Genomic DNA, 25,718 nt, shown 5'->3' with positions numbered 1-25,718 from the left:
TAATTTAGTGATCATACATTTTTTGATACATATAATGTAACAAACATTTTTGGCACTTTTTTAACCCCGTTTTTAACAATGCAGTAATAATTGGTACTCAAACACAACACAAAAAGAAAGTCTGCACTTATGTAACCCGTCATAAATCTAGCCCTGCTTGTATTGTGACGAATTGATTGACACAGTCGTGTACACCATCTAGTTAGCTCTAATTTGATACCACATTTGCTACCAAAACCTCTAAAGATTTGCTACCCAGTATATGAAATTTGCTGCACTTAAAAGTAGCACACAGAGCTGTAGACTAGGTGAATGCAGATCGTGACAATGACATAGCCCGAAACAACCGTCAGGTTATATCGATCGCATCATGGTCTAGTATTCCCAGTGTAGTATTGTAACAATCCATGCGTTTGAAATTAATGATTGAATAAACCGGGCACTTGGGATTGTCAACTATATTTGTGAATGTTACTTTAATAACAAAACCATTTGGCGAATCCTGGAGTACTTGTCTAACACATAGTCATCATTTCAAAGGCCAATTTCAAAGACAAAAGTACACAAAATTCCACGTGGTACTTTGAGCGAGTTTAAGACACGGTGTCAGTTAATGTTAGTCTGTTTATTTGAACACACAAATATCATTCTTTCTTGTTACTCTTATAAGGCACTCTTAAAATTGTGAGCCTCTAAAATTTACATAAAATCAAATATATCATTATTGCTTCTTTAGTATATTAGTACTAACAATTTGATTGAGTCATTTGGCTACAAACTTTGGCGAATCTGTATATTGCACTGTTGTAATCTACATAGAAATGTTGGGTAAAGCTGTTCTTACTTTACGCGCGGCTTTTGGTCGATTAGATGATCTCGTTGGATTAATCGGTGGAGGTGTAATTGAGTCTATCGTTGATGCCAGGGATTCTGACCGTAGACGTGAGGTTCGTGGGTTACTAGAGATGGTTCTTACTTTACGCGCGGCATTTGGTCGATTTGATGATCTCGTTGGATTAATCGGTGGAGGTGTAACGGAGTCTATCGTTGATGCCAGGGATTCTGACCGCACACGTGAGGTTCGTGGGTTACTAGAAATGGTTCTTACTTTACTCGCGGCTTTTGGTCGATTAGATGATCCCGTTGGATTAATCAGTGGAGGTGTAGCGGGGTCTATCGTTGATGCCAGTGATTCTGATCTCAAACGTGAGGTTCGTGGGTTACTCGAATTGGTGGAAAATGATGCGCCCAGTGAATTTGCTTCATCAAACGATGAACTACTTTGGGACGTCCATGCTCTAGCCTTATTCAATGGCGCTTCTTGATTCTCAGGTATGGGTGTTTGATTATTTTCATATAGAGGAGGTGATTCCCAAATATTTTCTTCAAGATCCGGTAGAGTCATTGATGATTCAGTACTTAATGTCGATAACCGTTGACGAATTGGTATATATAGTTTGAGAGGTGGATAAAGGGGAGGGGAATCACCCATGTCCTGTTCAGGATCTGTTGGTTCTGTGGTAGAATCAGAGCTAGGTGTTGATGTATGATTGAACCTATTTGGGTGTGGTGGTGCAGTTGGTTGAATAGATTGATCAAGGCGTGGTGAATCACGAGTGCCTAGCCCATCGTCCATTGACGAATTCGAACTAGTCATCGCTGCAGGTGTTTCATTTTGTGGTTCAAAGGAATTTCCATGAGGTAGATCGTCTGGTGTAGGTGGTAGAAGAGGCGGTGCTGTTGGGGATCTTGATCTGCTCTGATCATGTTCTTCAAGATTCTGATCGTTTACTTCTGGCTCGTCATAAACAGGTACAATTTTGGTTTTCTTTGATTTCTTGTAAACGATGGCTATTACGATTACGATGGCGACGATGACAAACAGGATGACCAAGACAACTAAGGTGGTGAGTCCTGCAGTTAGACCTTTTCGCTGTTCTGTTACAAATAAAAATGACAAATTGAAATAATTATTAAATTTGCTTGGATCTTTCCTTAAGGGTATAAAATAAAAAATCATAATAGCAATAAAAGCTTGGTTTATTTGAAAGAAACACAGACAATGTTTGCCTAGAACCAAAAAAATGCATCACTCTAGATAAAATAATGAACTATTTTTTATTTTAGAAACTGCCAATTTTATTCTAGAAACACTGACCCCTTCCAACACATAACTTCCCTGAAAATTAATCTGGAGCCGCTAGCACCTTCCCCAGCCAAAATAGCCACCCACGTGCCTCAATCAAGAAAAATAATGTTGTCTTAGAACAACAACAACAAATGGTCGTGTCTGGACCAGAAGCCTCCAAAAGGATTATTTGTTATTATAATTTTAGTGGTTTCCGTCCCTATAGTGTACCTGTATTTGTTGTTATTGTTCCTGGTTATGTCCATGGATTTGATTTAATACCAAACTGTGTTCGACTTGACTCTTTAGGTATTGGAAAAAGGAGTTGCATTAGATCGTACCCAGATGGTCCAGGACGTTAGTTCACCCTAATCCCTATGTGAGTATCGGTTAAAGATATCAACAGCATGCATGTATGGTACATTGGCGTATACATTCTACCCGGTCAGAAATTGTCCGGAAACTTACTCACTATATCATTAGCCATAACGGGTATGTACCGGGTTGGATGCGCGCAGGACATTCAAAACTCTTCTTAGCCCCAAGAGTTATCAAAACAGACGTTACATGTTCACCGCCACGATCATACTGTTGATCACACTATTTACACTTGCCACGTGCTTCCACGGTAATGTTAGATGGTACATGATTTGTGCGGCAACTGCCTCACTATAAACAGCAAGAGTTTCGGTATACATTAAAGGACTCATCGTACACATTTTCACTCACAACTCGGTATATTCACTATAAATACCCTGACTGAGACTTACCTTGTTGACTTCCAGGTAATTCAGTAGAACCCATTGACTCGGTGGTGATGGGCAGATCCACACCCATAACGGTGAATTGGGTCAAATGATGAGTAAGGCACGTTACTAACGTGGTTGTTTGAATTACGGTATCGATACCATCCGATAGCCATGCAGTGTCAGAAACTGACCAATAGCGGCACTCGTATGATTTGTTGGTTTGTGGTCGTGTGATGGTTATGTTAATGGTGATTGGTGTAGTAAGACCGGTTATGTCCAACTCGGAATCTAAAAGTATTCAAATTAGGCGTATGATACTTTTTTGTCTTTCAACATGTTGAAGAGCAATCATAGATTAGATTTATGTATAAAAATATAAATAAATTTTATTCATAATGCAGTTTTTCCAATACTGGAATACCATTTATCGTTAATCTTCTTTTTAAATTTTATGTATTCTTTTGGTTGATTCATTTATCTGAATTTGCTCAAGTTATCCTAAACTGCAATTGAAATTGAGTATAAAAATAACTGCGAGTACTTTAACACAACAAATTTAAATGATATTGCTTAGCAGCGCTTCCTATAATGTTGACTGGGTTGGATTTACCAGCACTTTCTTAAATATTATAATTCTGGAACACAGAAGACCAAGTTCTGCTAGCTCAGAAGTCTCAAACTACATTCGCATTCAGGCAACTCAACATTTTGTGGACTTAAACTAGGGTAAGATCTTGGACAGAGACCACAGGTGGCTTAAACACATGGACCTTAAAATGTATTTTACCTGAGCTGGGATCGTGAAGGGAAATACCAATAATATCAGCAGCTCTGTTGATACGGTCTTCTTCGGTTGTAGAGAAATAATCTGTATCACTTCTATAGTGTTCATAATGTATAACGACGCCAGAACATGCGTCTCCACCACTGCAACTCCAAATCGGACCATATCTGAAAAGTTGATGGGTAAGCATATATTTTATCATGTTTACTGTTACTGATGCACATGTGCACGCAATCTAAATTCAAATGTAAACGGTATTATGATTCGAAGTTAGCCCTACAGCAAAATGACGTCAATACAACGTCGAAAATTATATAGTGCTTGTAGGATGGTTGTATAATTTTTATGATCAATCGGGGTTTTGTTTGGGGGGGGTTGACGTAAATTGGTTGGTTAAACGTTATTACAACGTTAAACCTACCAAAATTTGCCCACGGTTGTAAAATTATGTTATTACAACGTTGGTTAAACCAACCGAATGACGTCAAAAAAATTTCATATACAACCATCCTACGACCATTATACAACGCTCCGACGTTGAATTGACGTCATGTTGTTGATTTGCCCACTGCTATTGTAGTAAAAATAACCTGTCAATTCTTTGACATAAAAGTGGATACATTTTAGTTACTTTAACAGTCTGCTTACATTTCTTCAATTTGGGTTCCGAAGTGAACGTATGCCCCGTCTGCTGCTGCTTTAGTGCGGAATACACCATTAGGAAAAACCCTCTGAACAGAGCTAGTTACGTAATCCGATGATGTCTGAACTGCGTCTGCGCCCAAAGTAAGCACTGTTACTTGCGATGTTATCAGCATTGAGTTGATTGTACTATAGTAAAAGACAGGGAAATCAACAACATGTAAAGTGTGCTGAGGCTTGTAAAGTGTGCTGAGGCTTGTGGATCAACGTCTAGGCGTTGTGCCTGTGTGTAGCGCACTATAAATCACTGCGCTTTTTTAACATGGTCCGTCAAAATATTGTTTCAATTTATTTCCTACCTTCGCTAGCCCCAAACAATAACCCAATATTGGCCATACTCAGATATATTATAGACATATTCAGATTTAGTTTGACATTACGTTCAATGAAGCAGATTTGACAACGATATAATACAAAACGACAGATGATCTTGCATTAGACCCGTTTTTCTGTTTTGTTTCTGAAATAGTTTATTTTTTATCCTTTCATTTCAGCTACATTTACACTACTACCTTTTAGCAAAAGGAATTCAACGCTTCGCTTTAAATCAAACCCATATAATTTTTTTTTTAATTTGAGCTATAGTTGAGTGCTTAGTTTAATTTCAGACACATCTAAAATACCTCAAAATATACAATATATGTGGTATTATTGGTGTAAAATACCTGATCAATGACAGCTGTTCAGGTATCATGTCTTCGGCGATGACGCCAGTGATGTCCAGAATAATTTGTGCGCTGTTGCTTTCTATAGGATGCTCACCGTCAAAAACCAACACAATTTCATAGATCACAGATAACAGGCGACCTTAAAAAATAAGAGGTAAAGGGTTAGCTTGTCATAAGAGTCGAATTCATTTGAGTTGAATTCATTTATGAGTAACCAAAGAAGTCAATGTTGGACCAGGCCTTGTTTTCAACAGGTCTATGAGACTCTCCAACATTGAAAAATGGGGAGTGGGGAAGGATGAGATACAGGAGAAGTCTGTGCTACATATATCGCATGCATATATCACTCGCCTTTATAGCAATTGTGATAGGGCAGGCATTTCAATTGTTTAGTAAAGGTGTGGCAAGTATTGTTTTCCACGATTGTAGTTCAGTGTTTTAACACTGTTTAAAGCCTTAATGTACGATCTTTTTAAATTATATTTTTCTTCCAAAATGATAATATGCAATCATTATGAAAGTTCCCAATACATTTGGACGCGAAAACCATTGGAAGTTTGCAATGAAACAAAATTATAAACTTCACCTCTATCACTCGAAATATCTCGAGTGATATGCTCCCTGCACATGTGTGTAGCGAGCGTAACCAAACTGGCTTCGTAGGAGATTAAGATGTGCGATCATTCCGACATAATATTATCATAATCTGAAATATTATGATAATATGTCGGACCAGCAGAAAATCATCCCGTTTTACTACAAATAGGGCGAAATTGACAGTTTGCTCTTAGATGTAAGCTGGAACATGTGTAAGTATTACAAATATGCCCAAAAAAAATCGGTTTTGAAAAAAATGAAGGTATATTCTGAAAAAAGATCATACATTAAGGCTTTAAAGCGACTGCAATCCAAGTTAATAACGATCGTTGCCACATCAAACGTCGCGTCATTTGTTTGTCTTCCTTCAATTATCACATCATCCAGTGCAAACCATCTTTTTCATGATTGTAATCTTCATCCTACATCCCTTCCCCCGTAATGTTGGGAGCATATTTTATGCTACTTCCAAGCTGCTGTATTAGCTGTAAGGTAATCTAGTCGGCAATTTTTTACAAAAAGTCACTGGTCTTCTTTGCACTGGATGTCTTTATCTGACCTTCAACTTGCAGAAAGTGTAAGTTTTGAAGAGCTGAGTCGCTCGCAGGTCAGGAACATGACGATTTCCCGGACCCTATTTCCGGGAAATCAACGGGGACTATAAAATACTGGTGTGCACCCTTACCTCGATCCACATATGATAACTCTTCTATGCTTAGAGATGTCAATTGATCAATAAGAAGCTGTGCATTACTGTAATCCAGGACAGTATTTTCTAATACGTTTTCCACCAGCTCGATTTGATTTGCTGCTGTTAGCGTTGATACCGTCACAGCACGCTTTCTACGACGGGCGGTGGTAGATCCTGTAATGTCGGTAATGATGTTGAAATTCACAAGTGCTTCCAAATAATTTTCTGGAAAATTGTTATAAACAAATATGAAGGCAGCATTAGCTATCACATTTGAACATGAAGTTTGCAGGTCTAGCAACACTAAATGCCAGTCTCATACACGCCTAGCCCTTTTCTTTTCACAGATTATCCATTGTATTTTGTTCAAAGCTCGTTGCCCCGACCGTTATCTAGAGTATAAATGGAGGTGACTCGCTGCACAGACCGTTATCAACACAATAGCTCAATATAACGGTCTCTGGGCAGCGAGTTAAACAACAGGAATACAATGGACATTCTAGAAACACTAAGGAAAGGATCACATCATTCATGTAGAATTGATGGAACAAATCTAATTCATTTACAGTTTGATTTATATGTAAATGTTACACGACTTTTATCTTTTAAACAACCGTTGATGTGTCAGAGAATTATACAGAAACCCACTTGTTAATTTAAAAGCCTCCACGAGTTCATCTGTCAGCTGGGCAATTGTTTCAGGAGTCAGGTCGTCCCTCGGTGTTACAATTGCCGTGACATTAAACAAGCTGCAGCTGATATATGCATTGCACACCTGTAAGGGAGAAACCAATACCAAAACGATCTTATATTCAATAAGTTCATGTTGATGTCCAATACGGGAATTAAAGGTTCTCTACCGGAAGTCAATTTGTGCCGAAATTCCTTCCCACAATGCAATAAGCGTTTTGCATAACAATAGATACAGTTCAGAGGTTAATCAATATTCGTTGTTATGCAGTACGCATGTTGCATTGTGGGAAGGAACGTCGGCACAAATTGACTTCCGGTAGAGAAACCCTAAATCCGCGTATTAATAATACGTAAAATTAGTAAGTAGATCAGCTGGTTTTACCGTTGTGTTTGTGTGTGGGTGGGATGTTGGTATATCCCAGCAAACACAAAAACGTTTTTAAAACGTTTTAAATAAGTTATATTTTGGGTTTTGGTTTAGGTAGAAACGTTTTAATAACATTAAAATGCCGGGTTATATAAAGGTCATGTAAAACGTTTTGTATGAAAACACACTACAACAATATTTTTAAAATGTTTTCGAAATGTCATTGTAAACTATTTTTGCAAACATTTTTGGCCAAATATTTTGTCAACACTTAAATAAGATTATGTTATAATATTTGCCCCCAAGTAAACACAGAAATGTTCTTAAAATGTTTTTTTACAAAACGTTTTAATAACATTTAAATGTTGGGTTATATAAAGGTCGTGAAAACATTTTAAAAACGTTATTATAAATATTTTGGGCAAACATTTTTTTTTTTTTATTTTTTTCAACCCAAAAATAACATTCTGTTTAGAATGATTTGTACCAAGTTTTCAAAAATGTTTTTGGAATGTTATTAAAACGTTTTTATACCATTTATATAACCCGACATTTAAATGTTTTCTGTAAATCATTTGTGTTTGCTGTGCAGTAAATTACCAACAAATGTTATTTAATGTGATAAAAACGTTTTATACCATTAATGTACCATTTATATAACCCGACATTTAAACGTTTTCTGAAAACCTTATATAACCTTTTGCGAATGATGTCAAAAACGTTTTGTGTTTGCTGGGATGGTGGGTGTGCGGATGAGGGTTTTCGTGAATGGGAGTGCAGTGTGTTCGTGCCTTTTATAATAGTCACCGGAGCCAATTTTCTTCGATCTTTGGATCGACCGTTGATGCTGCTTCGATGCTTGTTATTAATGAAATAACAACTAATTAATCAGAATTAATGGTAATAATTCATTGATATTATATAAATAATAAGGATCGACAGACATCGATGGTCGATCAAAAGCTCGAACTAATTTGGTTCTATTGCCTAAAATATCGTATATGTAAAATTCGGAAACCGTGTTCCATGCATAATACACCAAAATATTCTGAATTTCTAACCTTTGCGATGAATGTGTTTTCTGGTATTCCCTCCCGCGCTGGTTTGCCGATTGTTTCAAATCCTGGAAAAGTCTGTTGCTTTGTTAATGTTTCTATATTGCCCGTATCATCTATGAGACGATATATTTGAAAGGACAAAGGATATGCTGAAGGACTGGTGACACAATTGTCCACATTGAATGTTACCTGTGGAAGTACAAATTATTATTGTTATCGTTATCATCATATTCATCATCATTATCATTGCTGTAGTCATCATCATCGTCCAGCGTCATCCTCATCGTCATTATAATTATCATCACCATCATCGTCATCATCATCCTCATCACCTTAACCATCATTGTTATCATCATCAACATCATTATCATATTCATTTCGTGATTTTAGTGATTAAGCCCCCAAACTATATGTGTACGGTAGATATCAATTTATTTATTGAATAAACTGCGCATTGTTCCACCACTTGGAATAGTCGGCAGGGGTCCATCGCGGGCAGCGATATTGTTTTCCTGGTCAACATTTCCATCACATAATACATTTACATAACGTACATAAGCAGTGATAAGTATATGAAGCTAGATTGTGTTGTGTTTCAGTTTTATAAGACGGATTTACAGCCATTATCATTGCCTCTTTGCAAAAGTATATGAAATTTATTGGAATTTAAATACTACCAGAGTTCGAAACCACAACCTTCGGATACATATTCCAGAGGCTATACTACTGTGCTACGAGAAGTTCTGTCAGAAAGGCGTTTGTTCATCATACTTATTGATTACGGAATAAAGATATAAAGACGATATACTATATATTACTTATATATTACTGATAATTACGTATATAATCTCCGATCAATGTGATCCTCCGATCCTCTGGCTATGCGGTTCCTATGCAAATGTTTATAGGTAAATTATGTCGCTCGGGGGCAAGCTAGTTTGACCACGCTTAACCATTCCGACCGTCGTTTTGATTTGCAACTTTTAAAAATGCATTAACATTCATATTTGTCAATTTAGAGTGTTTGGTATCAAATTTGGTATCAAATTGGAGCTAACAAGATTCTGCACACAACTTTATTAATCAAATTGTCATAACAAGATCAGGTTTTGGTGTAGGACGGGTTACATAACTGCGGACTTTCTTTATTTGAGGTGTTCAGTTTTATTACCTTATCAAGTACCGTGTACGAATTTCCGTTGGCAATGGACAAAACACATGACGTCACAATAGGTAATGTTTCCACCTCTACCACTGCTTCTCCACAAGCAAGTGCTCTACATGCAGTCGCTCGGAACACGTAGCTGACACCTGGTGTAAGAGTTCCTGCACAATAAAGAAAAAAAATAGCTTAGATTTCCTCTAACGATGTATTGTGTAATGGAATGGAATCGAATCGAATCGACTGAAATGGAATCGAATCGAATGGAATAAGACAGATTTGACTTTTTGTTTGGTCTAAACAAGGTAAAAAGCATTTTGCTCTTGAATACCTTTTTCTATTCGAAATGTAGAGGTATATCCATCATTAAATGATCTGCTTGGATTGATGCTGTCGTCTTGTGCTTCTGCATACCCGAAACCTATATAAAAAAGAAATACCTAAATTAGCAATTTGCACACAAATAGTACCGATAACATTAATATTAACAGAGCCAAAGTTCTTTGTTTTCTTCAAATATCTTAAGATATGTTGCTGGTTAAAATCATTTTTTTATGAATGCAACTATTGACGTACCTTCTCTTTGGATAGCTTGCCATCTGATAACCTGAACATCCGTGCCCGGAGATTTTATAACTGCGTCAAGTTGAAGAGTCTTTTGTGTATTCCGTTTTGCTCTAGTATCCGATGTGATTATAACCTGATATGAATACAAAAACATTATAATCCCTATTATTATGAGTACATTATCTTTGCATAAGATTGCTGGTTCCAACGTGTCATATACCATGTATACGGCAATAACTTAATAAAAACAGATGGCGCTATCATGGCACTAAAAAGATTGATATGATCGTTTTAAGATTAGGTGTATAATGATTCGTATGATCATTTTAATGAGGTGGCTAGGTTGGATTAGTTATACTTTACCTCTGGTGGTTTACCATCCACCACATGTATCAACACCCTCGTTGAGCTCTTTCTACTTCCCTTAGATACATCTACTGATATGAGGTATGAGACATCAGAGAACATCAGTTCTGGGTCAAGAACTATGACATCTCGTTCACTATCTTCAGAGCTTGGAAAGGTTTCACCGGTACCACCTTTGACGAAGCACGGTGTGTTATCTGTAACCTAAGGTGAAATGCCACTAATTAGTGCTAGACAGTGCTTGAAAAATAAAGAGGGACTATTTTCTGGTATTTCAGATTAACATACAGAAATGATACGTTTTCTATCATTATTTTACAGTTTTGATGGAATGTTCCCCCAATTTCATCCGCTGGATATCAATTTCCCCCTGTTAGTGTGTTCCTCTCAAGTAATAATAAATTAGGGCGCATTGTAAAAATGTGGTCTTTACCCTTCGTTGGTTTAAAACAAGAAATGTCTCAGGTCATCGTATGTTGAAATTTTGTTATTTGGGCACTGGGATTCAACCTTCTACTTTTACTTGATAATAATGTGTTTTCTCTGTGAGAGTTCCATGTACAGGGTGTCCCATAAAAAATTACCGAGTAAATAAAATTGAACGTAAGTCGAGAAATAGAAATCAGAATCAAAAAATTTAAAATGTAGCGCAAAGCCCATTTTATTGTGCATCACATACGAACATTTTATTTGATTCGGTTGACTGATTGCGAAGAAATTAACGATTACACAATGCGCGCATCAATGCAATTCATTCCAAGTTTGATCAACACGCGCTTTTTTCATACTCTCTCATCGCTTCCTAAAGTTTGTGTATCTCATTAAATTTAGTCCACATTATGTATTTTATAATCCGACGGTGTTATGTTATTCATGCTTTCACTGAAGATGAGTCACAATTTGTTCGAGAAAACCTCGATTTCTGCAATTGGAAGCTTTCGTACTTTAATTCTTTAGGTTGTGCAACTATGGTATAATTTCAATTTCCAAAGAACATTTGAGCCAAGACTGACAATAATCAAGTCATTAGAGCTTTACGTGTGACTTTTGATACCATGCAACATTAAGAAATTGTAATGCAAAGTTTAAAAGTTTAAAAGTTTGCATTACAATTTCTTGAAATATTCCCATTTGTGTGTGAGATTGTTTTTAAGCCAGCTGGAATTATTTATGCAACATTTATATCAACATTAACGAAAAAAGATAATTACAAGTACCGAGCATCATCTTACATGCAAGTTTTCATTTTCAATATCGTGCAGGTTTTAAAATTTGAACAAAACTGAAATAAATGTTTTGCAAGAAACAGATTGTTTAAAAAAGAACGAAAAGGATTTCACAGAACAAAATAATAGAAGCCCATTAGTTAACCACTAGTGCGCATTGTGTTGATCGAATGATCTTTCTTTCAAACTTGGAATGAAGTGAATTGACGCATGCGTTATGTAATCGCTCATTTCTTCGCAATCAGTCAATCGATTCCAGTAAAAATTAGCGTATAAGATGCAGAATAAGATGGGCTGCACGTTGATTTTTAGATTTTTGGATTCGGATGTATATTTCTCGACTTATGTCCAAATTACTTTGCCCGGTAATTTTTTCTGGGACACCCTGTATGAGAAATTATCTGTTTTTTCGATAACTAAACTATCAATATTATTGTGCTTACGATGTATAACCCTAAAGATGGGTGGAGTTGGTTAATTTCAAATATCATGTATGCTTGAGTCGTAAATGGTATATAATTATACTAACATCCAATTTCATAGTAGTAATGTAGTAAGGATCAAAAACGCAATTATTTCTGTTCAGGTTTTAAGATTGTCATCTGAATGTCTATGACCGAGTATATAAATTGAAATCCCTTGACTGTCTACTGTCCATCCATCCCACATGTCCCAAAATCAGATACTCCTAATCGTTACCGTAATAGAGAGAAATCTAATGTACACATCTAAATGACAATCATAGGTCAAATATCATATTAGCTTCTCCAAACACAAGCAAGCAAAGCAAATAAACAAACAAACAAACCAAAACAACAGCAACATCAAAGCAAAACCTACAAAATAAACCAATGATTTACCTGCAAACACCGCCATCGGTACCTCATTGCAAGGGGGATATTATCAGGATCAATAGATCGTGAAGCATCTAAAGCCAAGTCTCCACTCAGCCTTCCAATGGTGAATTCAGATGACTTGTCAATTATGGCTTGTAAGTCAGAATATCTAGTGGATATGGTGATGCTTCTTTCCACAAAGCTGGCGGCATCACTGGATTGACTGACTCTGACAGTAAATGTCACATCCCGATCACCTGAAAAAGAGGCGTTTATGTTTCTAGTAGGGGTGGAATATTATTTTTATTGCCCAGGTCCAGTTTAACTAACATATACATATCCGTATCTACCCCTGTAACCTATTTCTCATTCCAAAACAGTACTTTGTTAAATTTCTGACCCTGCTGTAAATCCGGTACTGGTTTTCAGTTGTCATCGTTTATAAGATATCTTACTGTTTTAGCGTAATTCTATCTTAGCTCTATCTATCGTTTGCATTTCAAAATATTCATAACATACTGCAACTTAAAATTTCAATTCATTATTTATGTAATTTAAGCCCAAAGGAGGGAGCACACAAAATTTAGATGTACAGGTAAATTTAATGAATAGGGACGGTGGTCCCAGAAAGATTGTCCGAATATATATTCTTTTTCATTTTCAGACCTAAAGTGACCTTTTACTTTGCATGACAGTTTCCATATGCATCTATGGCCCAAGTTTGATATCAAATTGGATCGGTCGAGCTATGAGTTTTAAAATATTGGACGATACATCAAGTCCAATGCTGTTTTGAAGCGATATGCATCAGTTCAGTTCAGTTCAGTTCATGCAGTTCAGTTTTAGTTCAGTTCAGTTTCATCCAACATTATCATTATTATGTTTTGGATCCAATGTTTTCACACACTTGGATTCATCAAAACATGATAATGGTTGCAATTAGATTGAATTGTTCATGCGCAATACATTTAAAAATAGTTTTGACCGATCGCTATGGTAATTAATCCTGTTACATCTGTAGTCGAATTCGAGTTGATGTTCATATAAATCATAATAGTAGAATCATTTTCTTACGATCCGTGACCATTATTAGCATACCTTTGTTTCTCTGTGGATTTGACTAGATGGACATATTTTAAGAAAGAATGACTCCTATGTCCCTCACAAAAATGGCGGGAAAATCTATTTTTAGCTCATAATGTTTTTTTGTACCTTGAAGTGTTTGCTTCTCTACAAAGAGCCCAGGCGTTGTCCTCGTTTTTAGATTCAATGGGATACTATCATCATCGACGAACCACTCAAAATTCACTGCGGTTGGTGTAAAACAATCCGTAAAACTCACTTCAGCTGCCAATGTAAAACTGGAAACAAATAATTCAGATTATACACGTATACCGGTATATGAATAGGGGCATGGTAATTCACGGTTGGAAAAGTAGAAAGTTTCTATAAATTTTCTATAATGTGCAATTTGCATTTTCCAAATTTGTATGTTTTCGCTATCTGATATGTCCAAAGCAAATAATGTAAAAAGAGGAAATCGCTATTTCAATCCAGTACCTATATCAATGTGTCCATGTGCATCTTCTGAACATCCCGTAACTTCAGGCGTAGGACAAATAAGACGTATAACTATAAAGCCGTATAGAAATGCAGGAGTAGTTTATACCTCAATGATTCTGTTCGACTGAGCTTGATACAAGGGTCCGATGGTTGGCGAATAAAACCGGGGTCCCATGTTTATAAAACTTTTTTTTATATAAACTCCTCAAAAAAAGTTTGGACTTTCAAAAACAGCTGTATATCAGAAATCTTTGAAATCTATCTCCACATTGTTTTATATCAGTGAAACCATTGTTCTTTCCTGTCAACAATGACACCTCATTTGTGACGATAACTTATTCCACGGTTGAGGAACTTTCGTTGAAAGACAGAGAGGTCTCAAAGAAAATGTGCCAAACTGACCATTGTCTGCGCTCATCTTATTGCTTTGAATGAATGAACGAATGGTTTAAGGGTAGACATGGTACTGTTGGTCGAAGCAGCCAAAAAATATCGATTTTCATTATGTAAATCAATATATTATTGAAAAATAACAATTTGATGTTCTGCAAATGTTCATTCTACAAACCATATACTTGCTTGATTTATCGTTGTTAATGAGTTATGTACGTTTATGTAAGTGTTGCAGGTGTTTCAGTCCTCCTACAACATAACTCAAGAACCACATGACCTACAAAAGCATATCTGTGATATTTGAATTCTTCTACACACTCGCTATGAAATGAGCAATGCGATTTTTGCCAAAGCTGACTACCATTCGCAAGATGCTGTGAACTATCAAATCACAACACTTTAAAAGAGTGTCAAACCTTAATGCATGAATAAAAGAATGAATGAAAAGTTGTTTGCAGTACATCATGTTGAATAAAAAGTGCTAGGATGGTTTCATATGCTGATATGTGGATTCAAATGGATCATCGCAAGTCAATTTCTCTTGCTGGTCACTTCTTCATAGTGGTCATTTGCAAGAAAACTCTAATCAACCATGGTTCGATTATCAGATCTGGATAAGGCTGGAGCTATTGGTCAGCTTGAGGCTGGCATACCTCAGAATCAAAGTGCGGCAACTTCTGGAGTTTCCCGCAGTATGATCTCCAAGCTAAAAGCCAACTTTCGTCAGACCAAAGATGTCAAAGACAGACCCAGAAATGGCCGCCCAAGAAAAACAACGGCTGCAGAATATCGGTACATCAGACTGGCAGCAATTTGAAACCGTTATTAATGAAACTGTGTGATATTCCGTATTCATGTTTACAGATGCAAATGGCGCAGACAATAGCAGATTTGGCACATTTTGTTTGAGACCTCCTTGTCTTTCAAAGACAATTAATCAATCATGGAATAATTTATGGTCACAAATTTGGTGTCATTTTTGAGAGAAAAGAACAATGCTTGTATTGATATGAAACAATATGGATATAGATTTCAAATATTTCTGATATAAAGCCGTTTTGGAAAGTTTCCAAACTTTTTTTGAAGAGTTTATAATTTGTGTACTGCAATAGAAGTATTTCAGGCTGAGTCTTTCACAGGATATTTAAGTAAATATAACAATTGTTATTGGGTATAACAATCGTGTAAAAAGAAAAACTTCGAGTACAATTGAGGGCGTTTCTACGACATATTCGCACACTATTGCTTTGATAAACATTGATTTACATTAGTATCAATATATGAAATCACAAAGCCAAGATGATCATTGTAAAATCTTGAGAAAAATACTGAACATGAGGAATTAAAGAAGTCTATACCGGGAGTCTATATCGGAGACAACAATACTTTGCAAACACATTGACGGTTTCTACACAATGTATACATGTAAAAGTGTTCGAATTGAAAGGTCACATGGACGAAATGAAGAAAGTGCGAAATTGTCAAAAACAAAGTTAGCCTAACCTTTTTGAAACAATAATATTGACATCAGGTGAAATGATAACTACTTCCGGTTCATCTGCCGATGATCGTCGAACGGTCACAACTTCTTTAATAACATCTTGTGGTCCTCGAGTCAGGAAGTTTGACACTTCCAAGCAGATGCCATAATATTGGTCAGCTAGGAGATTGGTACCTTCTATGATGATATCTCGTGGATCTGGAGAACCTTCAAATAATCATAGACAGTAAGGTTTATTTTGAACCTAGATGCACATGCTCATTGCCCATTGAAGGTAACCTGGCAGATTAGGCATGCTTTCAGTTAAAGCCATAATGTACGATCTTATAATATGAAATTGGTTAATTTTTTCAAGCCTGAATTTTTGGCATATTTGTAATGTTTACACATGTCCCAACTTGCACCTACATGCAATCGGCCAAATTTGTTGTCTTTGTAGGTCAACAGAGCAAAGTTCGACATATTATCATAATTTAAAAATTATGATTGATAATATGTCCTCCCATAGAACTGCATGTTAAATGGCCAAAACAACCAGTGGGGTTTCATTCACTTTACCTTGTTATTTCCACTTAAAATGGACATCAACCCTTCCGGTCAGTTATAACTAATATTATTTCAATATTTTGAATAAAGAATAACAAAATTAAAATTTAACGGAAATCGTACATTAAGGCTTTAAGGATCACGCAGTGAAAATCTATTTACGTTTTTAAATATCTATCACGGTACATCTATTTCATATCTAAGAGAGAATTTTAAATTATTTTTAGATTTAATTTAATTTTAGCTTGGGCAAAAACCAGGCATGCAATACATTTTACTTTACTGACATAAAGGAGTGCAATTCACTTCCACCAACAATAAACCAAATTGCTAATCAAAACCAACTAAAATGTATATATAATAAAAATCATTCCCGCATCAGTAATCGCGTCAGTATGCATTAACCTGTATATTCCCTTCTTAATTCGTGATCCTAGCATCCTCTTTGTATGACATTTTTCAGTAGATATCCACGAAAAAAGCTTATTCCCAAAATTTCAGTTGATTCCGATTTTGCGTTTGCGAGTTATGCATGATTAGAGTCACGCGGTAGCCGTGACCAGCAAGTTTTTAAAAAAAAGACTGATAAAGAAGACTAATAACAGATGCTCCCGCGAGACTATATTTACACGTAACATTAAAACACTTGACTTCTATTGTTCGATGTTATTTTTCGCTGGGTACAAAATGTATCTAAAACCATGCTAAATGTTATTTACAGTCCCAGGTGTAAGATCGTGACAACTCATTAATTCCAAAAGGGCCACCAATCCTACAGTCAATCATTGTTCGTAATAAACAAATATTTTTGCTTCCATTTCACGCGGTATTTCATAGCGAAAATTAGTTGCAAATCATACTGATCCAGAATTTTTGGACACTGCTACAGGTCTACCTGGTTATCACCTTCACACTACTTTTTCAGATTCACTTCCAAATATACCCTAGCAGATTCCTGGATACCCTACATACAAATTCTGAGCCCCGTTCGCCAAAAAATCAAGTTTTTCACAATTCTTTTGTTCTTATCGGACTACGCATCCATTTATATAATAAATGCTGTATTTCGACAAAGTATTTTACAGCAGAGGTCCGTGGCCTAATGGTTAGTGCGCTTGACTCCAGATACGCTATCCCGAGTTCGAAACCCGGTGACCAACTGATTTTTTTTTCAATGTTTTATTAAACAATTTATTGTCATTAATCAAGGATAACATAATTTTAAACATCCAGTGCTATTGTGATATTATTTTTTTATTAAAGCAAGTTGTTTGATTCTCATGTAAATTGTTTTTTGTGTTAAGGGCCTATTTAAAAACACAGCATACAACACCATCAAGGATCAAAAGAAATCTGAATAACACAAGAAACCAGATCAGGTATTATAGGGTATGCAATTCGCTACTTGCACGGTTCCGCCATTATGCACTATGTGCGGGAGAGCCTCGAACTGGCAGCATACATGAAAGGAAGAATTATGTAACCTTACACAGAACGTTATGACTAGTTCAATTCCCATTCATGTATGCTGCCAGTTCGAGGCTCTCCCCGCACATAGTGCATAATGGCGGAACCGTGCAAGTAGCGAATACGACGTTACTCATTGTTATTCTCATTTAAATATATTTTGTCCTACCACGGGCAAATTCGAATGATAATAGGACAATGATGATTGTGATATGTATGAATGGTTGTTGAATCGATTAAGAGACCTGACTCTCTGTCATCTTCAGCAATCGTAGAACATGACAATTATCATACCGTCCCGGTAGGTTGATTACAAACAGTCTGTAGGTGTGGAAAATTGTTCCGCTAGTATGGAAGGCCAGCAGGAAAAAAAAATATCCAAATAACATTTAGGCCTACGGAAGCGTCTATGTGACACAACTTGACAAGATAATTATCTTGCCATGTCGACTTATTATCAGCATTATGTCAACATGACGATATAAAATATCTCGCCAAGACAACTGAACAAACAAGTCAATATGGCAAGATAAATTATCATGCTAAGTCGACATACCAAAATGGATGTCTTCTTCCCGAAATAAATTATTATGCCAAGTCAATTTAGCAACAAATTAATGTCTACATAGCAGGATATTTTGTCACGTCCAGTTGACTTAACAAACAATACAAGTCAACATGGTAAGATAAATTATCATACCAAGGAATAGTAATTTTGACACCGTATAATTTAAATTATTGAAAAGCATCCTCGGGATGTAGAGGCGGGGCGGCCCGAAATTAAAGGTAAAATTAAATCTCAAAAGACCGCCGACAACCGCCGCGCAATAGGGATATCCAACTAGATTGCCCCGCAGGGCTACAAAGAACCACAAACCGCGGAATTTCGATATCCAGCTAGATTGCCCCGCAGGATTCAGGAACCACAAATCTTGAAATATGGATATCCTGCAAATTAAAACCACAAACCGCGAAAAACCGCCAACAACTGCCGCTTAATAGAAATATTCAACTATGTTGCCCCGCAGGGCTACAAAGAACCACAAACCGCGAAATTTGGATATCCAACTAGATTGCCCCGCAGGGCTATAAAGAACCATAAACCACGAAATATGGATGTCCAACAAGTTTTAACTATAAATTAGCCCTCGATAGAGGGCAAAGCTTGAAGGATTAGGAAATTATAACCACGAACCGCGAAAGTTGCCTTAACAAACAATATAAGTCAACATGGTAAGATAAGTTATCATACCAAGTAATAGTAATTGTTGACACCGTATAATTTAAATTATTGAAAAGCATCCTCGGGATGTAGAGGAGAGGGCGGCCCGAAATTAAAGGGAAAATCTCAAAAGACCACCGACAACCGCCGCTCAATAGGGATATCCAACTAGATTGCCCCGCAGGGCTACAAAGAACCACAAACCGCGAAATTTGGATATCTAGCTAGATTGCCCCGCAGGACTCAGGAACCACAAATCTTGAAATATGGATATCCTACAAATTAAAACCACAAACCGCGAAAAACTGCCAACAACTGCCGCTCAATAGAAATATCCAACTAGATTGCCCGCAGGGCTATAAAGAACCACACACCGCGAAATATGGATGTCCAACAAGTTTTAACTATAAATTAGCCCTCAATAGAGGGCAAGGCTTGAAGGATAAGGAAAATTATAACCACGAACCGCGAAAGACCTCCAACAACCACCTCAATAGAGATATCCCACTATATTGCCCCGCAGGGCTACAAAGAACCACACACCGCGAAATATGGATTTCCAACAAGCTTATACAATAAATTAGCCCCGATAGAGGACAGGGCTTGAAGAATAAAGGAATACCACGAACCGCGAAAGACCGCCAACAACCGCCGCTCAATAAAGATATCCAACTAGATTGCCTGCAGGGCTACAAAGAACCACAAACGGCGAAATTTGGATATCCAACTAGATTGCCCCAGTGCTACAATGAACCACGTACATTTTAGTTATAGCTACATATACTCGTATTTTTATTGTCATAAATCAAGGATAAAATATTCAAACTTCTATTTTTTTTTTTTTTCGTCTTATGGAGTACTTCGTAACCGGATGACTTTTCAAGCTTGGAGCTACTCGGCTTCATTCATAAAAAGAAACGAAATCTACCAAAAAACGTTGACAACGTAAAAGCAACAAGTTTAAAAAGCCCCACCTCGGCTCACTTTTTGAAACTTGGTCCCATTTGTAAAATATACTGATTTAAACTTTGTCATAATTATCAACTTAAAACATTTCCAGAAGTGTTATGAATCTTTAATGTGCCGATGCGATATATTACTTAAAAGTTGTTAGCATTCTGGAACGATCAGAAAGGTTATTATGTTGTTCTTGGCCAATATCCTATATATGTTTTGTTTTATAATAATTATTAAGTTCATGATCAATGATTGAATTAAACGAATAACAAGTAGGCATGTTAATGGCAATGATGCTAAAAAACACCGATTTGCTGTTGATATTCAAAATGGGACCAAGTTTCAAAAAGTGAGCCGAGGTGGGGGCTTTTTAAACTTGCTGCTTTCTTTACGTTGTCAACGTTTTTTTGGTAGATTATGTGTATTACACTGTTCCATAGGCCGCTGTTGTAATTTCGTTCTGGTATACCAGAACCAAATTCAAATTTGACGATAGTTTAGCTAAACGAATTAATCTGCAAGAAATGTTTGGTACATAAACAGTATGTAGCCAGAGGTTTCCAGTGGTATAAAAATCTCAACTTTTTGAGAGAAAAGTGGTGGGACGAGGCTGTGGATCACGAAATGCCCTTTTAATATACTTTTGTTTTAATTTTTATTATCTTCTTCTTTGTCATATATTTATATGATGTTAGAAATAATTATTTTGTCTGTGTGTATATACAGGGCATCCCAAAAGTCCTTTTACGCCTTGAATTGGTTTCACGTATCTTTTGCATTTTTAGCATGTTAATGTGTATTTAACCATGTTAAAGCTGTATTTAATACTTAATTAGAGGGAATCTAAGCTAAATGTTTTGCATCAGGTGTCAACTACGTATTCCGAGTGACTGCATGTATAGAGGTTATCCACGTTGCTCATGTGTGACTTCTAACAAAAGGTGCTGATTCCCGTAGTATTCCTCATTCAAACCAATTCAATGCACGACCTCGGAGTTACCTGCATGACTTTGGCGGGCTATTTTGAAACAGTCATGGTTGCACATGTAGGTACTTCTTTTGAAAGTCCTAAACAAGGTATAGTAGTCGCAGATAGGATATGTAACTTATAGAACACGGATAACCTCTATAGCAGACACTTATGGAGAAGCAGTGGTAAAGGTGTAAACATTACCTACCTATTGTGATATCGTGTGTTTTGTCTATGGCCAACGGAAACTCGTACACAGTATTTAATAACATAAAGATTTATTGATTGGAATATGTTGATTGGAACTTACTGAATGAAATAGACTGATAATCTCCAGGACCACTACAGACGGACCACTGATATGCCATATTCCTTCCACCTCCCCCGGTAGATCCTCTAGCGGACAGCCTTAACATTCCACAACTTGATATCATTCTATTACCCTGTATGTGTGCTACGGGGAGAATATAATTATCTGGTGCTGAAACCGTAAGACTTCCTGAAGCCTTGCGAGAGAATTCTTCACCAAAAGTTGTTATTGTGTTTTCTCTTAAAGCCATCGAATCACCTTCAGGAAACAATACAAACAATGTAATGAAATTCATTATTGATTATTGTTACCATCATTGGGCTATTCCAGTTGAAATCCATACACCCCCTATGGAAGACATGACCTTTCTCTTCCACACAGGGAGTGTTTTCAAATGGAGTCACCCATTCAGGTACTTCCGTTTGAAATTCAAACCCCCTGTGTGGGAGATCATTAAGGTCGTGTCTTCCATATGGGGTGTAGGAATTTCAATTGGAAGAGCACATTAGTCGAGTTTATATAGTCGAGTTTATTTTAGTAGAGTTTATAGTCACCTACCAATCTAGGCTCGAATCATTAGTACTTTCCCTTCGACAAAAAGTAGTAACACGGGCATTATAAACTTGAGAGTAATCCGAGAGTAATCTGTCACCTAATTGATGTACTTAACCGAATCATAGTTAATTGGTTTCGTACCAGCCAATGGTCAAGATCAATATGAACCCTGTTACCAATATTACAAGCATAAGCTTATTTATGGCTCATTGTTTTCACTGTTTATCTATTATGGTAAAGCTTTAAATTCGTAAAATTGAAAAGAATACATTAAAGGGTCAACAAAATTTGACTGTGTAAAGCTTACCGACTTCAATAAGCCCATTACCGTCGTCGATCCCAATAGTAATATGTAGCTGGTGCGGACCGACCCATTTACATCTTTGGGATACGCCCAAATTTGACGTCGCTTCAAATATATAATCACAACGCTTTAAATCTTTGTAGTTTACACCAGGTTCGAATCTGACTATCAGGTATGAACCTAATAAAGAGAAGGATAGTAAAAAAGAAATTCACTTGGGTAGTCAAACAAGGAATCTGATGCTTCGCATACACTATTTTTCGCTCACCTGGAACGTTTTCACTAGCTCGACTAGCGTCTTCAGCAGATGGTGATGCTGTGATGATATATTGTCTACAATCGGGGTAACGTTCCAGGTGAGCGAAAAATAGTGTAGTGTTGAAGTTAAATTTTTTAATTCATTTTATCTACCACTACGTATGAATATCCACTCGTATCATTATACAGTTGTACGATATCTAAAAAGTGACAGCACCCTATATTGTTATTAATTAACTTTAGTGCGTATATTCAACGTTTTGGAAGATATTTTGACACCATAAAATAGTAGTAATTTGATAAGTTAAATTCCTCTATGAAATATGTGGAAGTTAAAGGGAAAAAATAAAAATAATAATAAAACAAGATGAAGAGCGGCGATGAAATTACGCCTTGCTTGCGGCCTTAGATGTTTTTTGTTAATACTGGGCCCCCAGCCCGCATGGCTTTAAAAACATCCAAGGCCGTACGCCCGGAAGGGCTGATGCTAAAAACATAATGAGGGATTGCAACTAATGGAGTTTCAATATATAATGGCCCCGTCGGGCAAGAAAGCAAGGAGGAACCTTAATGTAACGTTGACCAACAGAGGGCGTCAATATAGTCATCCTAAACTGCTCTATACAGTCAGTTTAGATTAAATAGATGAGGCAGTTTAGTTAGGACACCAGGTTGGTCAATGATATACTTGACAATTCCTTAATTCCTTAATACTCGTTTTACACATTAGGAAAATACTGTTAGCAATTTAGTCTGTTTTAGTATTTTAATAAACTCCTCAACAAATGTTTGGAAAGTTTTTTCAAGCATCGATCGATATCTCAGATTATTTGTGACATATTCATATCGTGTTTCACATTAATGAATAGCTACTTTATTTCCCTTTACAATGACACCAAATTTGAAACAATCACCTATTTCACGGCTGAGTACATGTCTTGTGAATGTAGTGGGGTCTTAAACAAATTCTGTGCTCAAACAACATTAAGGTAGCCATGATTAGGTAAATGCTTAACCTAATGGCACCAACACGTAATAGTCATAATCGTACGGACAAATAACAATTGACTTACCCGATGAATCGAATGCCAACGATTGTAGGATTGGAGGCATAGCATAAAAGGTAAACACAAAACCCATTCCATCAGGCGTTGGAAGTATTGCATTGCCGATCATTGGAAACAATCTCATCTGTAGAGATATTGCAGGAATTTTATTGACATCAAAAAATATTTCATTATCAAAGGCTTCAGACAGATGACCTGAAATGACCCATGTATCGTATGTTTCGTATGCGCTCGAACGCAGTTCTATAAGAGAAAAGAAATAATTAAGATAGAGGTTAGTAGTGAGTTTTGGGGAGCGCGTTGGCCGAGCGGAACGGACTCCGACTCATAATAGCAAGGTTGCGGGTTCGAGCCCCGGCGACGCCATCGTGTTGTGCCCTTGAGTAAGGCACTTTATCTCGATTACTCCTCTTCCCCCAGGTGCATAAATGGGTACCGGCATTCTTAAATGCTGGGAAGGTAACAGACTCGCTGTAGAGGAGGTGTAGCGATCCCCCTATAGCAACATTACATGGAGGAGTCTGGCCCAATCGCCAATGAAAGAGAGATGGGCACTCCGATCACTGTTTATATGCAGGATCGCCTCCTTTACCTTTACTTAGTGAATTTTCCACAGCGGGAATTGTGTAACAAGCATTTCACGGTTTCAACAGACCTTGAAATATCCTAACGTTTGGTCAAAATTGAAAAAATAGGCAAAATTTGATCCTTTTTGACCCGTTTTCCTAGTTTTGTGTAGTTTTGTGTCTTTTGGACACAAAAATGAAATTTTCGTTGATTTCGGATATTTGTGTGTAGGATACGTTGTTATAATGGACAAAAAAGAATTGGCACTTTTCTAAAAAACTGCTCATTTTGCATTATTTTTCTAAAAATGTGTACTTTTTTGTACTTATCATCATAAAGATACAATACAAAACAAATGTCTAAAATTTCACACTTTGAGTTATCCTGCGTGCAACATTCAATGCACGATAATAACAAGAGACCCGCTCAGCAGTGCATTGCCTGTGTAGAGGATTAAGCTGCTGAAGTTTACCAAAGAGGGAGTATGGGTTTCAAAAAGAATAGACAATAATTGGTAAGTTCCATTTGAAACTTAAGTTGTGTAAAATATAGGTAAAGCCATATACAGGGGGAGTACGTGTTCAAAAATATTGACTCTAGCTAATTCCATTTGAAAAACATACTCCCTTTGTGGAAGACTTTTCCCGACTTCAAATGGAATAATTGCCTAAACATCATCCTTACTTACCAAGTATTACCATATCGGCTACATTCGGAGATTGTTGAAACAATGCTTTGATATTTGCAAATGCTGCAATGTCGTCTGCTTCAAAACGGAGTTGAAATGACTCTAAACTGTCTTGCAAATCTATTTCCATTGGCGCCATTGTCAGAACAATATCTGTTATGTGTATTGAAGAATAATCAATAGATGAGTGAATGTTCTTAGTCATCCAGTAGTTTAAACAAGGTTTTTGAAATAAATCTAATACTGAAACTTATTTTTACACCTTTGCTACGTTGCTTCTGGAACTACCAGAAATATTGAAGTTTTAATTTTGTTGCACGTTTTACTTCTTCATGATGTATTTTGCTTTGTATCAAAACTGCCCCATTTTGAAACTTATTCGCAGACTTATTGTTATTTTGGAATTTCAAGAATTAAGCTTACCGGAATTGAAAATTGCCAAAGGTATAGCTGTGTCTAGAACAGTCTTCTCTGCCTCAACAGTTACTTGAAACAAACCTGGAAATCAAAGTACATGGAAGTCTTTAACATCCTGATGTTGTTTTTACCACTTCATAACAGTTTGAGCAAACAATTGTTGCCCAAATCCACTTATTTAGCTAATACATTACATTAAAGAGTTAACAACACATCTGTATTTATTCATCGAGTGTTACACACTCTCAACATTTTATGGCAAAACATAATCCATGAAAATAAAAGTGTCTGACTCCCCAAGCTCCTGGCCAGTCTAAAAGCTTCGTCATGAGCTCCATT

At 36.6% G+C, this 25,718-nt stretch overlaps 1 protein-coding gene across 1 annotated transcript; it reads right to left on the bottom strand.

Moving 5' to 3' along the window:
- Window positions 1-62: 62 nt before the first annotated feature.
- Window positions 63-25,457, bottom strand: LOC140158404 (uncharacterized). Its single transcript, XM_072181496.1, has 20 exons — window positions 25,386-25,457; window positions 24,963-25,115; window positions 23,714-23,950; window positions 22,386-22,562; window positions 21,524-21,781; window positions 16,054-16,258; window positions 13,807-13,955; window positions 12,619-12,851; window positions 10,530-10,736; window positions 10,176-10,299; window positions 9,931-10,020; window positions 9,609-9,763; window positions 8,441-8,626; window positions 6,968-7,094; window positions 6,314-6,544; window positions 5,029-5,170; window positions 4,310-4,492; window positions 3,665-3,828; window positions 2,899-3,165; window positions 63-1,938 (listed from the first exon to the last, which is right to left on the bottom strand). The coding sequence occupies exons 2-20, from the start codon at window positions 25,099-25,101 to the stop codon at window positions 812-814; spliced, it is 4,401 nt and encodes a 1,466-aa protein (XP_072037597.1). The 5' UTR covers window positions 25,102-25,115; window positions 25,386-25,457; the 3' UTR covers window positions 63-811.
- Between the last annotated feature and the right edge of the window lie 261 nt (window positions 25,458-25,718).

Source organism: Amphiura filiformis, chromosome 8 (assembly GCF_039555335.1).
Source record: "Amphiura filiformis chromosome 8, Afil_fr2py, whole genome shotgun sequence".
In the NCBI taxonomy this organism is placed as follows: Eukaryota; Metazoa; Echinodermata; class Ophiuroidea; order Amphilepidida; family Amphiuridae; genus Amphiura; species Amphiura filiformis.
Note: the sequence above shows the minus strand (reverse complement) of the source record. Positions and strands in the feature narration are given on the sequence as shown.